General features: G+C 41.6%; 1 protein-coding gene across 2 annotated transcripts in view; it reads right to left on the bottom strand.

The window, feature by feature from the left end:
* Positions 1-1,273: 1,273 nt before the first annotated feature.
* Positions 1,274-17,241, bottom strand: part of LOC146485819 (uncharacterized) — a 63,474-nt gene continuing 47,506 nt past the window's right edge. For both annotated transcript variants that reach the window (XM_085103174.1, XM_085103173.1), the window contains 26 exons: positions 16,958-17,109; positions 15,917-16,116; positions 14,704-15,401; positions 14,474-14,614; positions 14,137-14,304; positions 13,876-14,016; positions 13,583-13,734; positions 13,262-13,461; positions 12,037-12,734; positions 11,807-11,947; positions 11,470-11,637; positions 11,223-11,363; positions 10,930-11,081; positions 10,610-10,809; positions 9,392-10,089; positions 9,162-9,302; positions 8,825-8,992; positions 8,560-8,700; positions 7,893-8,044; positions 6,833-7,026; positions 5,349-6,028; positions 4,994-5,134; positions 3,820-3,987; positions 3,070-3,210; positions 2,318-2,469; positions 1,274-1,890 (listed from right to left, as the gene is read on the bottom strand). In XM_085103174.1, the coding sequence (XP_084959300.1) occupies positions 1,695-1,890; positions 2,318-2,469; positions 3,070-3,210; positions 3,820-3,987; positions 4,994-5,134; positions 5,349-6,028; positions 6,833-7,026; positions 7,893-8,044; positions 8,560-8,700; positions 8,825-8,992; positions 9,162-9,302; positions 9,392-10,089; positions 10,610-10,809; positions 10,930-11,081; positions 11,223-11,363; positions 11,470-11,637; positions 11,807-11,947; positions 12,037-12,734; positions 13,262-13,461; positions 13,583-13,734; positions 13,876-14,016; positions 14,137-14,304; positions 14,474-14,614; positions 14,704-15,401; positions 15,917-16,116; positions 16,958-17,109 (6,324 nt within the window). In that variant the 3' untranslated portion in view covers positions 1,274-1,694. The remainder of the gene's footprint in view (positions 1,891-2,317; positions 2,470-3,069; positions 3,211-3,819; positions 3,988-4,993; positions 5,135-5,348; positions 6,029-6,832; positions 7,027-7,892; positions 8,045-8,559; positions 8,701-8,824; positions 8,993-9,161; positions 9,303-9,391; positions 10,090-10,609; positions 10,810-10,929; positions 11,082-11,222; positions 11,364-11,469; positions 11,638-11,806; positions 11,948-12,036; positions 12,735-13,261; positions 13,462-13,582; positions 13,735-13,875; positions 14,017-14,136; positions 14,305-14,473; positions 14,615-14,703; positions 15,402-15,916; positions 16,117-16,957; positions 17,110-17,241) is intronic.

The raw sequence follows: 17,241 nt of genomic DNA, 5'->3' as shown, positions 1-17,241 counted from the left end.
AAAGGCTAGAGAAAAAGGGAGGTGGATGGGGCGTTTCGTCAAAAACAGGGCCAGGGTTTCATATTCTGGGCGGTCCAATCCTACCCAAACTTGGCGGTCAAAAACCATGATCAACTTTCTAACAGTAACAGGTTGCTTACGGGTTGCATAAACTTGAGTAACTGCAAACGATCATGGTAATCAATAGTTGAAATCTGCGTGGTTTGAAAGTGCATTGTACTACTTGTGTTAGCAAGAAATCAGCGATTTCCACCTTAACCTTTAAAGGGGCCGGTACAGTCACGGACATTTCTCTGTATTTTGGTCAAAAATTCTCAAATATTTGACAAGGTACTGTAACATCCATTTGCTATTAGAGCGGTTTTCAATTCAGCGTCGAAAATAATTTCCCGTTTGCTTTTGTTTTGCATTAATACGCTCTGTGATGGAAGTATCATGGGGTTTTTGACCTCTTTTGTTAAAAATGGTGAAATAAGACCTTCACTTTGCTACAAAATAACTCTAAAACAACGAGAGGAGATAAATCAACTCAACTCTTGAAAGGAACAACTCGTGATCTGTTCTAGCGTATTTTGAAAACAAAAATACGAAAACTTGAAAAACATTAGCCTAGCATTTTTCAAGTTTCAATCCATTCCGACCTTCTCTGTCTCTAGCCAGAGGCACTAATCGACAGTTTTATTGCTCTGGGGTGATAATTTATAACAAACTAGACAATTATTTTTTTGTTTCTGTTGTCAGACAAAAATGTTTGGGTTTTGAAATGACATCAAATTTTCGGGATACTTCCCCTTTAACAAAACGCCACTTTTTCAACCAGTGGGAATCCAAACCAAAATCAATCGTGTTCTGGCCGCACGCGTTTTCCCGCGCTTGACGCCAGTTACATGTATTTGCTTCAATTTCTGATTGGCTCGTTGTGTTGTTTACATCTGTTGCGATTGGCCAAAGTAATTACTTTGGTTTTGGTTTTACGACACTCAATCGCTCTAGAGCACCGAGAAATAAATAGTAAGTGATCTCTCCCGAGAAGAACAAACTTTAATCAGATTTTCAGTGATGTCTCCAAAATACACGGGAAGGACTTTCAAACATTGGCCAATTTTTTTAAGTTGCAATCCATTTCCATCCTAGCCATCCGCAACCAAAGATAATTAACACTAGTTTCTGTGTACAAGTAGGGTTGTTGTTCACAACCTTTAACCATTATTTTAACGTTTTCATTGATACAAATAATTTTTTGGGGGGTGTTCAAAGTAACACTACAAATAGGTGACACTTCCTCTTTAAAAGCATTTATTAGTTTTAAATTACATTTAAAGCATTTCACCTAGCGTAACAATTTTACCTGGTTGTTTGGCGTGAATATTTCCCTTGCGGGTGCACCACTGCTACAGATCATTTTAGTTACTTATATAAAACAGCAACAAACAATAAAATAAACAGTTCAAGTTCAGTTCAAGCTACAGTTTTTTTCTTTTTTTTTTTTCCTTTTATATTTACGGTGTTGGGTTTATCCCGTTGCAAATTATTCTTGTAGATGTAGATAAAAATTGCTTACACTTTGATGAGCTACAAAATTAACTTTTTCTTCATTCTTTTCCTCTACGATGCACAAATTACTCATTAAGTTAAATGCAAATTGTTCTGTAATAATGAGTTCAAAGAGCATTCGGCATAATGCGTCAACAAAATCACGTGGTCGTTAACTTGAACGCCAGCTCACGCAGGCGCTGTACACAAACAATGCGTTGTTCCACGTGATCGGCGATTGGGGCGGGATAATCTTGACCAATCACGCAGCCGGAAGACTCTTGGAGGGCACGTGGTGCCAGCCATGGTTCAAAGATGTACTCTGTCGGTATGTTTCTCACTTCAGGTACATATTTCCTGAATAAAAGAAAAAACAAACAAAGGAAAGGAAAGGAATTACAAAGCGGTCAAAACAAACATTTTAGTAAACTGTAATAGTGTAAAAGCTCTGTGAAGCTCCCTGGCTCTCTAATATAATAACCCCTTCAAAATACCAAAACGTGATACAGAACCACGATTGATGATGAATTATTTCTCTCTGTGTCCACCCCCTCCAACCAACATTCTGGAAAGACAGATTCATTTTCAATTTTTCGCAAGACAAAGTAGCTTTTGGGCAGGATTGCAGATAACGCTGACAACTATTTTTTGGAAAAAAAAATTGAGTGCAGGGACTTATAGTCCAGAAAAAAATTATTAGTCTTTCAAACGTACCATATTATCTATAAAAAAAAAAAAAAAAAAAAAAAACATCTCGACGCAAACTCAAATTGCACTGACATACCTCACGTATTCTCCGGTGGGATCAATCTTCTTTCCAACTTCTACCGGGCAGAGCCAGGGAACATGCTCTTTGACAAAAGTACTTCCAGACAGCCAGAGCCAATTGCCACAGTTGAAGCTCCTCTCTGCATCCAGCAGCAATTCGTCAAACACCTGACAGATAGGAGATAAAATGAAAGCTATTTCAGTCCTGATGCTGGTTTGATCAAAAGTTAACAACTTTAAGAATTTTCTCTTAGTGGTACTAAGAGTGTTTGATAGATTCAATTGATTTTTTCTTTTTTAACACGTTTTTATTCACTGGTTTCACCCGGTTTTTTTTTTTAATTCCATACTCAACAAGACAACAGTTAAAACTCGGAACACGTCAGTAAAATGACATTTAACTAGATTGGTAGAATCGAGAAACTTGTAACACCTTTGGCGAAACTCCAGAAAAAACGTTTATGTTTTAGACAATAGGCCATTTTACAGTTGTGTGCTTAGTGACCTGGCCTTGGATTGTAAGCGAGGCTGGGGGTGACCTTGTTTTGATACAAACCTCACTGCTTTTCATATATAGATCATGCTGTTCATATGCTAACTTAAGTGCATTTACATATGAAAAGCACTGAGGTTTGTATCAAAACGAGGTCACCCTCAGCCTCGCTTCCAGTCCAAGGCCAGGTCACTAAGCACACAACTATAAAATGGCCTATTGTAAAAGAACGTTTCCTTTCGCATAATACAGGTCATTAACAGAATGAAACTCGCCTTAAATCCTTCTTCCCAGTTTATCCACAGGCAGCCACGTGTAAGGAATGAACCAACAGCCTTGCGCGCAAGGTCGTGAATCCAGCCTTCTAAGCGGAGTTGTCTCATGATGGCGTCAATCCACGGAAAACCAGTCATACCCTGCAAGACAACGACACGAGACGAGATAATTTAGAAACAAAAACGGTCGCGTTCGATTGGCTTCAACTGCCTCACCCCCAAAACAGATGGTCCCAATAGGACAGGGCCTTACAAAGGCATCATAGTCAAGGAACAACGATATGAAAATCTATATTAAGAATGTGATAACGGTATGCAGCAGCCCCACTGTTTGCTTAACGCGGCCCTATTGCGAAAATTTTACGAAAAAGTTCCTACCATTTTTCTTTTCTTTTCGGGGTTCAAGCGATTTATCTAAAGCCCCATTCACACCAACAAAACATGTTTAATTAAACCAGGTTTAACAAAATGTAAATTGGTAACAGAAAGCTGAGCCATTGGCTTTGACATAGGATTCAAGTAAACTTTAAATGACTTATGCTTTCATTTGTGCTAAATCTGTAGTCGACAAAAATCCGAAAGCAGCTTTTATGAAGAAAACAAATTTAAACTGTGTTTAACTAAACAGCTTTAAACGTGTTTAAGCCTTGGTGTGAATGGGGAATAAGATATAGCAAATCATGGTTAGTTTAAGCGATCTTTCCGTGCTACATCATTGGTGAACAACAAACAATGTACTGGGTAACAGACCTGTTTCCATCGCTCCAGGCACTCTTCAGAATCTTCCCAAGGTATCTGCAGGCTCAGCGGGTTGTTCACCATCTCGTGCGCGTCTGGTGTCTGGCTTCCAACAGCAAAGAAAAACTCTCGCCATAGCAGCTTGTCAAACACGCTTGGCGGAGGGTTTGAAGTCGTCGTCTATACAGAAAAAAATTAATGGTGAGCTGTTAACAACTACTGGCACTTGTCAGCCGCTCTGAGTGGAAATATTGAAACACAGGTACAACAGTTATGCCCAGAATCACCGTGACACTTTGATGAACCCTTTTCAAAGTCCGTTCTACATCTTTGTGTAGCCGACAGCGTATTGCGTCCTGTCCCTAGTCTTAGGACTAACACACGCAAGTTGAAGGAGTATTGTTTTGGATAAATCTTTCAGTCCAAGAATACCAAGACAGCGTCTAATTCAGTATTTCTAATGAATTTACGCTAAAACACGGCACGGTAGTAATGTATTTAGTAGTAATTTAGTAATAATGTATTGTACACGACCCCACAAGCTTTCAGCTTTCATATACATCGTGTATAAATAAAGGCAGCCTACAGGAACGAGGACGGCAAAATGCCGTTGTGTGACTTACGTGAAAGCTGATTATTTCTTCATTTTGACCGCGCAATCGTCTCTTAAATACTGAACTCTGGTTGCTTACGACACGCACACGGTAGAAGGGAATTTTTAAACAACAGAGTATTTCAAAAGTGCTGGAATGGGAGGAAAATGTACTCCATACAACAGAAAAGAACCGTCAAACTGTTCAATGAGAAACACAAGGGAAGAGACGAAGGTGACACCACAAATAAAGGCTGGCATTTGCAAACCGTTTCCGGGTTCAAAGACTAAGAAAATTTTTTTTTTAAAAGAATCGTGTAATTATTCAGTGAGTGACACAGGCATACTCGGAAAAAGGAAATCTGAGTGCTCCTCTTAGGACCTTCCGATTACTAGTTCGGATGCTCTGCCACTGAGCTACAGAAGACTCGTGGAGCTAGGGCCATTAAACTAGGTCCATAGGAGAAACATCCTGCATACTGCTTGAGGATTTGAATGTCAATATGTGGCATATGAGCAATGGAATAAATGTGATGGTATATTTTAAGCCTAGTGAATGAAGAAAATAATTGTTGGGCGCGAGGAAAGACATACCTTAATATACTCTTCAGTCATTCTCTGGTAAAAAAGTCTTGAGGACAAACAGCCCAACCTTAAGTATGGACTCAAGTGGAGTGCAGAGGGCATCAGGGAGCTGGCAGTTACCTCAGGCTGACAAAAGTTATTCTTTATCATCTAAGGGAAGAAAGAATTGCAGGGTTAAAGTTTACACGAAGCAAGCAAGTCGGAGCATATGAGAAAGAATGTGCTGCTACACAAGGGCCTCGCAAGTAGTTTTGCGGGGTCCAGTGTGAAGAATGAGTTAACTCATGCATGTCAATGGATGACTTACATGTATGCTCCATACTTTTGTTTGACACATAAGAAAGAATTCAAGAAAACCCATTACCTCTTGCAAAGCTGCCTCCATTCTCACCAAAGCCAGCTGCTCTCCACCAGGATATAATCCAGAACAAGTAGCACTCGCCTTCCCGAAGCTCATATCATCCAGCGTAGGCACCCCATACTGCTGATCATGGTCTTTCCCTACAGGAGTCACGCATGGGCCAAACAGCTTGCTATCGACCCTAGGTACAGGCATCTCCGGCCGTCCTTGCTGCAGTATAACCTCCTTAAACTCATCGAACAATAGCGGCACTTTCCCCCCCGTTGACCTAAACAAGGCTTTGGGATCATAGAGTGTGTGTGAAACACGGCTGATCACTTCGATTCCAGCTTCTTTGGCAAGGCAACTTACGACTGCATCTCTGGTTTCAGAGTAGGGCTCACAATCCGACTCGAATGACAAACGAGTGACCTCCCACTTCTTGAAGAGATACGGCAACATCTCTGTTGGTTTTCCCCTGACCACAAAAAGGCGGGACCCACACTGACTAAGGCTTTTATCAAGATCTCTCAGTGACTGAAGGAGGAATTCCCAACGATTTGGGCTGACAGACGTTCCTTTCTCTTCACCATGTTCCAGGAAATACACCCCGTAGAAGACCTTACTGTTTCTGACGCACTCACGTAGACTAGGATTGTCATGAAGTCGCAGGTCCTTTCTGAACCAGTGAAGGCTTGTATGACCTGGAGGCAACAACAGACATTGACTTATACAATAGTGACGAGCAGCTTATTTCTCCTGACAATATTACTGCTTAATCAAACATACAAGTAATGAGAGTAAAGCCAATGATCACCACAGATAAAGCGGTTTTCGATTGAGTGTCGTAAGTAATTTCGCGTTTGCTTTGGTTTTGCATTACTACGCTCTGTGATTGGTTAACAAAACTCGCGCCATTTTCTCAACCAATGGGAATCCAAACCAAAACCAATCGCGTTTTGTCCGCACGCGTTTTCCCGCGCTTGGCGCCTGCTACATACATTTGCTTCGAATTCTCATTGGCTCGTAGTGTTGTTTACATCTGTTGCGATTGGCTAGAGCACTTGCTTTGGTTTAGCTTTTACGACACTCGTTCGGAAACTGCTCTAACATTTTGATGTTTAAACAAATTCGCTGATTTAGTACCACGAGAAACGAAGCGAGCACAGTGGGGAGAATTTGCATTTTGATGCTGGCGCTTACCTAGTTAAAACAAGGAAACCGCGTAAAAATGTATTGGTGAATTCAAACAGTTGTCTGGTACACTGAGATGTCTCGGTTTCTCTCAAGGGGAATTTCATAATCAAAGATAAGATCTGAGAATGAATCACAACGAAGAAAACACATCCTGGTTTCATTCAAAAATTATCATAAATAAAAAATCTTAGACGGGAATACTAGGAAAAAGGATATCCGATTTTTCCTACCAGAGGAAATACCAGAGGAAACAAACTTAGCTCTTAGAGGGTATTCCAGATATTTAACTATGTGTTCTTTTCACGAAGTACCTAAAATATCCAAAGATATGCAGAGATCTTTCAAACGCTGAACGCAGAGGTGCCGCTGCTCAATGTAGTCAACCATGGGCTCAGGATAATCGTCACCCACAATACACCGCGCTGCCTTTTGAACTTTGAATGGTGCTTTCCATGGTTGAAACAAGTACTCCACGGGTAATCGTTTAAGCTCTGGTACATATTTCCTACAGATGACAGAAACAGTAAAGGTAAGCGCCATACTACTAACGACACACGCGAGGATGGTAACTAAAAAAGAGCTACAGCCCACACGGGAACAACTGTCACAAACTACCGCCCAGCCTGAAAATCAAATGCGCCATTTTGAAAGAATGGTAAAATAAAAGAAAGATCTTCGCAGTTAGTACGCAACTTAAGCAGTTGCGAAACGAAAGCCTGAGAAAATTCAGGCTTGAACTTGATTCGAACCCATGACCTCTGCGATGCCGGTGCAGTGCTCTACCAACTGAGCTATCAAGCCAACTGGGAGCTGGTCATATTGTGAGTTCGTAATATACCCGTGAAAAATGAATAAATAAATGTAAATATATGAAACATATATTTAGAACTGCGGATGAAAGATCAAATAGAAGAAAGATCCTCGCAGTTATCACGCAACTTAAGCAGTTGCGAAAAGAAAGCCTGATAAAAAATTCAGGCTTGGTGCTGCAAAATCTTGAAAAATAATCGCTCTGAAAATGGTACGCGCTATTTTGAAGAAATTCGAAGGACTACGATAAAACTTATCCTTCAAATTGGTACATTCCGTTTACGAATTAAACGGTATGGCCGGCCAGTTGTGACAAATGGAAAGCGGCCTTATCTTCCCCTATGGAAACCATAGTAACACTTTCTTTATCCGGATACACTTCCTATGCAACACGTAGAGTTGACAACGCCAGGTCTGCTTCAAGTCCTTTCTAAGACCATCATTTACAAACCCAATCAACCCAGGCAAATTAAACACATTATCAACTGCTAAGGTTAAGCACAATTTCGATTTCAGAAGCACACCAACGGACAAAAGTTCAACACTGTTGGCATAGCTTACTTGACATATTCTCCAGTGGGATCAATCTTCTTTCCAACTTCTACCGGACAGAACCAGGGAACATGCCCTTTGACAAAAGTACTTTCAGACAGCCAGAGCCAATTGCCAGCGTTAAGACTCGACTCTGCATCAAGCTGAAACTCATCAAACACCTAAAAGTTGAAATTTAACCCGTTAGCCCCTCAACCGTCAACACAAAAATCATCTTGTCGCTAAAGATGTTTCCAGAAAACGAATACTTGGTTTCATCATCAACAGCGCTTATTGACCGTCGAGAGAGATTAACAAACTGATAATTTAAGCGCACGCCATGCATTGGTTAGAGCAAATATACACCATTAAAAGACTAACGTTTAGAGAGCTAGCTCCTTGTCCGAGCGAATCGCACCATCAACATATTTCCACATGTTTTTTAAAACAAACTGATGTTTTCAGCGCTGAACCTATATCAGAGCGAATCTCCAACGTGAAGGGATTGAAAACGGTCGTCTCGAACACAAGCCCTCCACCAGAGGCAATTTCCTTGTCAACGCAGTTGATAGAACGAAAACATTCTTTCATTTCCCCACGGACGTAGCACCAAACCTTCTTGAAAACAAACCCCTTCTCCACCGATGAGTCCTCAAAAACTGTCCTAACTATCAACGAATGTCTCGCTCACTTATACCTTAAATCCCTCTTCCCAGTTGATCCAAAGACATCCCCTGGTCAAGAAACACCCTACAGCCTGACGTGCTACATGAGGTATCCAACCTTCTTCACGCAACTGCCGCATTACTGCATCAATCCATGGAAATCCAGTCGTACCCTGACAAAACAAAAAAAAAAAAAATACAATTGTACAGTGTACTTCTTCACATAATGCAACTTCTCTCTTTCAAGTTGTTCAAGTCCTAGCAATCCAGCAACACTAATGTGTCACCAACGTTTACCTGCTTCCACCTCTGAAAGGCTTCAGGATTTTCTTCCCAAGGAAACTGAATACTTAGAGGGTTGTTCTCCATCTTATGCAACCCTGGGTTGCTACCGGCCATCGTGAAGAAGAACTCTCGTAGTAGAAGAGGTTCATGAAATGAGACAGGCGGCATTTTCCCCTTTGCCTGTTAACAAAAGATAACAATCTGTTACGGAACTCCCCAAAGCCTAACTCGGTTCTCCAAATATTATTTCGGGCAACTGAACTCTACGGTGACTATACTTCCAAGAGAAAAATAAGTTGTGTTATTCTTCTTGACATCCTATGAAATACGATGTCTAAAAAAAGCATACCTTGGCGTAAGTGTCTGTTAGTCGTTGCCACATCATTCTAGCTGATAGACATCCAAATCGCAAGTAAGGACTTAAGTGGGTGGGAGATGATGCCATCGACGCTGCACTTAACGGCACATCCTCAAAGTCATTTTTCACAAGCTGAACAAAACGCAAACAAACAAAAGTTAGGTTAACTTACACCAACAGGTCGAAGCGTATGTTTCTTTTCCAGAGGAGACATCACTTACCTGTCGCTCCAAAAGGACAAGTCTCCTCAGGGCCTCTTGTTCTCCTCCTTTCCAATGAGATGAGCTTGTTACCAATCGACTGTCTTTCACTCCAACCTCATTCAATTCAGGCACTCCAAAGTTTGCGTAATGATCAACAGCCACTGGTGTCACACAACAATCAAACAATCGCCTGTCCACCTCTTTTACTGGTTTAGGTACTGCCAGCATATTCTCCTCCACAATTCTCATCAACTCTTCAAATACCACGGGTGCAACTCCCTGGTTAGCATGTAAAATCTGGCCTGGCTCATACAGTGTGTGGGATGTTTTGCTCACCACTTCAACTCCAGCTTCCTCTGCTAAGTGTCGCACAACAGCATCCCTCTGAGCTCCAAACGGCTCACTGTCAGTTTCAAAGCTAAGGCGTGACACTCCCCACTCTGTGAACAGCTTTGGAAGCACGTCTACTTCCCTTCCACGTACCACAAATAGACGTGATCCCAGCCTCGCCAGCTGACTGTCCAAATCCCTCAGGCTTTCCAGTAAGAAGTTCCAACGGTTGGCTGAAATCTTGCTGTGTTTAGCTGCTGTAGTGTCCAACACATACACTGGGTAAAATGTACCGCTTCCTTCCAGAGAGGAGCGCAATGTTGGGTTGTCATTGAGCCTCAGGTCTTTTCTAAATAAGTGCACACTGGTGTGTCCTCTTTGTTCCACTACAAGACAGAAAAACAAAAACAAAATAAATCCCACAAAATACTTCATCTAGGATACACCTAAGTTTCCGTCCATATCGGTCTGTCTTTATTTCCACTGGCTTACGCTTAGTTTTCAAGAAGAACGAGACCAAAATATATGGCCAGCAAAAAAAAGAGCAAGAACACAAAACAAAAACGCCAGACAAAAACAAGCGCTTTGGAGCAAGAAAAAAAAAATTGCGTGGTTGCCGGCTAAAATTGAAGGCAACATGGCAAAAATTAAGGCTTTTTTCAGCAAAACGAAAATCCACCTAAAATTCAAAACAGAAATTTGATGCTGTTCTCTGACTTAATTCAATGCCAGATTGAAACATTCATGCAGTTGTGACCGAAATGAAAAATTCGGTCTAACATTCGTCATAACACGGGTTTGCTCTGAGCCCTTCAAGTTAAGTACGTCAAATATGTATTGTTGCTTCCAAATACAAACTTGTATAACTACAGTGTCTCTTAAACTAGGGACATATAAACTATTCACCTGCAATGTTGGCACCAACACTCTGAGCCAGCTCTTTTAGCCTCTGCACACATATCCTCCTCTGCTCTTGGTGGTCAACAAGTGGTAGTGGATAGTCCTTACCCACCAAACATCCAGCAGCTTGTTGAACAGATTCAGGAGCTTTCCATGGCTCAAACACGTATTCTGTTGGCAGCCCCTTCACTTCAGGCACGTATTTCCTGGAAAAGAATTGGGGGAGACAATTAGCGCAGTGTTATTGCCATATAACAGACATATCAAGCAATATCTATTTTATTATTAAATTATAAATGCAATAAAAGACATGTCGGGATTCTTACCTCACATAATTACCAGTGGGATCAATCTTCTTTCCAACTTCTACCGGACAGAACCAAGGAACATGTTCTTTCCCAAAAGTACTTCCAGACAGCCACAACCAATTTCCAACGTTAAGGCTCCACTCGGCATCCAGCTGAAGCTCGTCAAACACCTAAAGATCAATTTCAACTTCTTAGCACCTCAACCTTTGACACAGAGATCTACATCTACTTTAAAATGTTTTCTAAAAGACTGTCTTAGTAAAGTGGGAACAACTGTTTTGCACACCCATTTTGTTATCACAGTATTCTACCTTGTATCCCTCTTCCCAGTTGATCCAAAGACATCCCCTGGTCAAGAAACACCCTACAGCCTGACGTGCTACATGAGGTATCCAACCTTCTTCACGTAACTGCCGCATTACTGCATCAATCCATGGAAATCCAGTCGTACCCTGATAAAAATGCATAACACAAATGTACACGAAAGTATTAGTACAACGTTCCTTCATGGAGTGACAAATGCACACAGCAACACTGATCATGTGTCATCAGGCTTACCTGCTTCCACCTCTGAAGGGCTTCACGATTTTCTTCCCAAGGAAACTGAATACTCAGAGGGTTGTTCTCCATCTTATGCAAGCCTGGGTTGCTACTGGCCATCGTGAAGAAGAACTCTCGTAGTAGAAGAGGTTCATGAAATGAGACAGGCGGCATTTTCCCCTTTGCCTGTTAACAAAAGACAACAATCTGTTACGGAACTCCCCAAAGCCTAACTCAGTTCTCCAAATATTATTCCGAGCAACTGAACTCTCCAGTGACTATAGTTCAAAGAGAAAAATAACTTGTGTTATTCTACTTGACATTTTATGAAATACGATGTCTAAAAAAAGCATACCTTGGTGTAAGTGTCTGTTAGTCGTTGCCACATCATTCTAGCTGATAGACATCCAGATCGCAAGTAAGGACTTAAGTGGGTGGGAGATGATGCCATCGACGCTGCACTTAACGGCACATCCTCAAAGTTATTTTTCACAAGCTGAAAAAAACGCAAACAAACAAAAGTTAGGTTAACTTACACCAACAGGTCAAAGCGTCAGTATCTTTTTCAGATGAGACATCACTTACCTGTCGCTCCAAAAGGACAAGTCTCCTCAGGGCCTCTTGTTCTCCTCCTTTCCAATGAGATGAGCTTGTTACCAATCGACTGTCTTTCACTCCAACCTCATTCAATTCAGGCACTCCAAAGTTTGCGTAATGATCAACAGCCACTGGTGTCACACAACAATCAAACAATCGCCTGCCCACCTCTTTTACTGGAGTGGGTACTGCCAGCATCTTCTCCTCCACAATTCTCATCAACTCTTCAAATAGCATAGGTGCAACTCCCTGGTTAGCATGTAAAATCTGGCCTGGCTCAAACAGTGTGTGCGATGTTTTGCTCACCACTTCAACCCCAGCTTCCTCTGCTAAGTGTCGCACAACAGCATCCCTCTGAGCTCCAAACGGCTCACTGTCAGTTTCAAAGCTAAGGCGTGACACTCCCCACTCTGTGAACAGCTTTGGAAGCACGTCTACTTCCCTTCCACGTACCACAAATAGACGTGATCCCAGCCTCGCCAGCTGACTGTCCAAATCCCTCAGGCTTTCCAGTAAGAAGTTCCAACGGTTGGCTGAAATCTTGCTGTGTCTAGCTGCTGTAGTGTCCAACACATACACTGGGTAGAATGTACCACTTCCTTCCAGAGAGGAGCGCAATGTTGGGTTGTCATGGAGCCTCAGGTCTTTTCTAAATAAGTGCACACTGGTGTGTCCTCTTTGTTTAACTACAACAGAAATAACAAAAACAAAATAAATCCCATAAAATACTTTATCTGGGATACACCTAAGTTGCCGTCCATATCGGTCTGTCTTTATTTCCGCTGGCTTACGCTTAGTTTTCAAGAAGAACGAGACCAAAATATATGGCAAAAAGAAAAAAGCAAAAACAGAGGACAAAAAAAAAACAAAACAAGAGAGGAAAACAAGCGCTTTAAAGCAAGAAACAAACATAGCGTGGTTCCCGGCTAAAATTGAAGGCAACATGGCAAAAATTCAGGCTATTTTCAGCAAAACGAAAAATCCACCTAAAATTGAACAGAGAAAGGTTATTCTGTTCTTTGACTTTATTCAATGTCAGATTGAAACGCCCATGCAGTTTTGACCGAAATGAAAAATTCGGTCTAACATTCGTGATATGACGGTTTTGCTCTAAGACCTTCAAGCTAGGTAAGTCAAATATGTATTGTTGCTTCCAAATACAAACTTGTATAACTACAGTATCTCTTAAACTAGGGACATATAAACTATTCACCTGCAATGTTGGCACCAACACTCTGAGCCAGCTCTTTTAGCCTCTGCACGCATATCCTCCTCTGCTCTTGGTGGTCGGCAAGTGGTAGTGGATAGTCCTTTCCCACCAAACATCCAGCAGCTTGTTGAACAGATTCAGGAGCTTTCCATGGCTCAAACACGTATTCTGTTGGCAGCCCCTTCACTTCAGGCACGTATTTCCTGGATAAGAATTGGGGGGAGACGATTAGCGCAGAGTTATTGCCATATAACAGACATATCAAGCAATATCTATTTTATTATTAAATTATCAATGCAATGAAGGACATGTCAGGATTCTTACCTCACATAATTACCAGTGGGATCAATCTTCTTTCCAACTTCTACCGGACAGAACCAAGGAACATGTTTTTTCACAAAAGTACTTCCAGACAGCCACAGCCAATTTCCAACGTTAAGGCTCCACTCGGCATCCAGCTGAAGCTCGTCAAACACCTAAAGATCAATTTCAACTTCTTAGCACCTCAACCTTTGACACAGAGATCTACATCTACTTTAAAATGTTTTCTAAAAGACTGTCTTAGTAAAGTGGGAACAACTGTTTTGCACACCCATTTTGTTATCACAGTATTCTACCTTGTATCCCTCTTCCCAGTTGATCCAAAGACATCCCCTGGTCAAGAAACACCCTACAGCCTGACGTGCTACATGAGGTATCCAACCTTCTTCACGTAACTGCCGCATTACTGCATCAATCCATGGAAATCCAGTCGTACCCTGATAAAAATGCAATACACAAATGTACACACAATTATTAGCACATCGTTCCTTCATGGATTACTCTTTCATCTCTGAGAAATGTATACAGCAACACTGATCATGTGTCATCAGGCTTACTTGCTTCCACCTCTGAAGGGCTTCAGGATTTTCTTCCCAAGGAAACTGAACACTCAGAGGGTTGTTCTCCATCTTATGCAAGCTTGGGTTGCTACTGGCCATCGTGAAGAAGAACTCTCGTAGTAGAAGAGGTTCATGAAATGAGACAGGCGGCATTTTCCCCTTTGCCTGTTAACAAAAGACAACAATCTGTTACGGAACTCCCCAAAAACTAACTCAGTTCTCAAGATATTATTCCGGGGAACTTAACTCTCCAGTGACTATACTTCCAAGAGAAAAATAAGTTGTGTTATTCTATTTGACATTTTATAAAATACGAAGTCTAAAAAAAGCATACCTTGGCGTAAGTGTCTGTTAGTCGTTGCCACATCATTCTAGCTGATAGACATCCAAATCGCAAGTAAGGACTTAAGTGGGTGGGAGATGATGCCATCGACGCTGCACTTAACGGCACATCCTCAAAGTCATTTTTCACAAGCTGAACAAAACGCAAACAAACAAAAGTTAGATTAACTTACACCAACAGGTCAAAGCGTCAGTTTCTTTTCCAGATGAGACATCACTTACCTGTCGCTCCAAAAGGACAAGTCTCCTCAGGGCCTCTTGTTCTCCTCCTTTCCAATGAGATGAGCTTGTTACCAATCGACTGTCTTTCACTCCAACCTCATTCAATTCAGGCACTCCAAAGTTTGCGTAATGATCAACAGCCACTGGTGTCACACAACAACCAAACAATCGTCTGTCCACCTCTTTTACTGGTTTAGGTACCGCCAGCATATCCTCCTCCACAATTCTCATCAACTCTTCAAATAGCATGGGTGCAACTCCCTGGTTGGCATGTAAAATCTGGCCTGGCTCAAACAGTGTGTGCGATGTTTTGCTCACCACTTCAACCCCAGCTTCCTCTGCTAAGTGTCGCACAACAGCATCCCTCTGAGCTCCAAACGGCTCACTGTCAGTTTCAAAGCTAAGGCGTGACACTCCCCACTCTGTGAACAGCTTTGGAAGCACGTCTACTTCCCTTCCACGTACCACAAATAGACGTGATCCCAGCCTCGCCAGCTGACTGTCCAAATCCCTCAGGCTTTCCAGTAAGAAGTTCCAACGGTTGGCTGAAATCTTGCTGTGTCTAGCTGCTGTAGTGTCCAACACATACACTGGGTAGAATGTACCACTTCCTTCCAGAGAGGAGCGCAATGTTGGGTTGTCATGGAGCCTCAGGTCTTTTCTAAATAAGTGCACACTGGTGTGTCGTTTTTGTTTAACTACAACACAAATAACAAAAACAAAATAAATCCCACAAAATACTTTATTTGGGATACACCTAAGTTGCCGTCCATATCGGTCTGTCTTTATTTCCGCTGGCTTCACTTAGTTTTCAAGAAGAACGAGACCAAAATATATGGCAAGCGAAAAAAGCAAAAACAGAGGGCAATTAAAAAACAGAGGAAAACAAGCGCTTTGAAGCAAGAAACAAACATAGCGTGGTTCCCGGCTAAAATTGAAGGCAACATGGCAAAAATTCAGGCTATTTTCAGCAAAACGAAAAATCCACCTAAAATTCAACACAGAAAGGTTACGCTGTTCTCTGACTTTATTCAATGTCAGATTGAAACGCTCATGCAGTTTTGAGCGGAATGAAAAATTCGGTCTAACATTCGTCATATGACGGTTTTGCTCTACGCCCTTCAAGTTAGGTACGTCAAATATGTATTGTTGCTTCCAAATACAAACTTGTATAACTACAGTGTCTCTTAAGCTAGGGACATAAACTATTCACCTGCAATGTTGGCACCAACACTCTGAGCCAGCTCTTTCAGCTTCTGTACACATATCTTCCTCTGCTCTTGGTGGTCGGCAAGTGGTAGTGGATAGTCCTTACCCACCATACATCCAGCAGCTTGTTGAACAGATTCAGGAGCTTTCCATGGCTCAAACACGTATTCTGTTGGCAGCCCCTTCACTTCAGGCACGTATTTCCTGGATAAGAATTGGGGGGACACGATTAGCCCAGTGTTATTGCCATTTATAACCCACCCATTAATTTTCGCGCGATTTTATTGGCTACTTTACGTCACGAGGTGCAAATTTACAGGACGGTTATCACGCAATAACCTCCGCCTGCGTTGATATTTGCCTTCGCATTATTATTGAAAAGAAACAAAGCCAGCGGAAAAAAGCCAGCTTAAGAGTTTCACCTTTTCATCTTTGTTTTTTCACATGGAAGAAAAACAAACTCGTTTAGTAGATGTCCAGTCATTTTTACAGCAAAAAGCTGGTCGAAATGCCGTTCCGGAAAGAACAAAAATGTCAACAAAACATGCTGTCGACGTCTTTGAAGGTGCAGAAAGTTACGAGTAGACTTTCAGATTTAGTCCTACGCAAACTGAGTCAGTTTGTCAAGTTTTGGTCCAATCACAGTGAAAATAAAGTTCCTGTAAACCAATTAAATGTACTTGTTTACGTCAATCGCTCGCATCCGCCATCAGATCAGCACTGGCTTTTTTACGAGCGGTTTTCGCGCGATATAAAAATTAATGGAAGGGTAATAATAAAATAAATAAACCTTTTCCTGCCTTGCTGGTATGTCGGCTGATAATGTCCAGGGCTGAGAGATTGTCCTCAAAATTTCACATTTGCTCTCGAAGCCTTGCTTTTCGGCCAATCATTCATTTTTCGGACAATCTCTCAGCCGCGGACATTGATCAGCCGACATACCAGCCGCCTGAAGGGGTTTATTAACTAAATAACAGACATATCAAGAAATATCTAATTTATTATTAAATTATCAATGCAATGAAGGACATGTCGGGATTGTTACCTCACATAATTTCCAGAGGGATCAATCTTCTTTCCAACTTCTACCGGACAGAACCAAGGAACATGTTTTTTCACAAAAGTACTTCCAGACAGCCACAGCCAATTTCCAACGTTAAGACTCCACTCGGCATCCAGCTGAAGCTCGTCAAACACCTAAAGATCAATTTCAACTTCTTAGCACCTCAACCTTTGACACAGAGATCTACATCTACTTTAAAATGTTTTCTAAAAGACTATCTTAGTAAAGTGGGAACAACTGTTTTGCACACCCATTTTGTTATCACA

Source organism: Pavona decussata, unplaced genomic scaffold, assembly GCF_977016875.1.
Source record: "Pavona decussata unplaced genomic scaffold, jaPavDecu1.1 SCAFFOLD_25, whole genome shotgun sequence".
Taxonomy (NCBI): Eukaryota; Metazoa; Cnidaria; class Anthozoa; order Scleractinia; family Agariciidae; genus Pavona; species Pavona decussata.
Note: the sequence above shows the minus strand (reverse complement) of the source record. Positions and strands in the feature narration are given on the sequence as shown.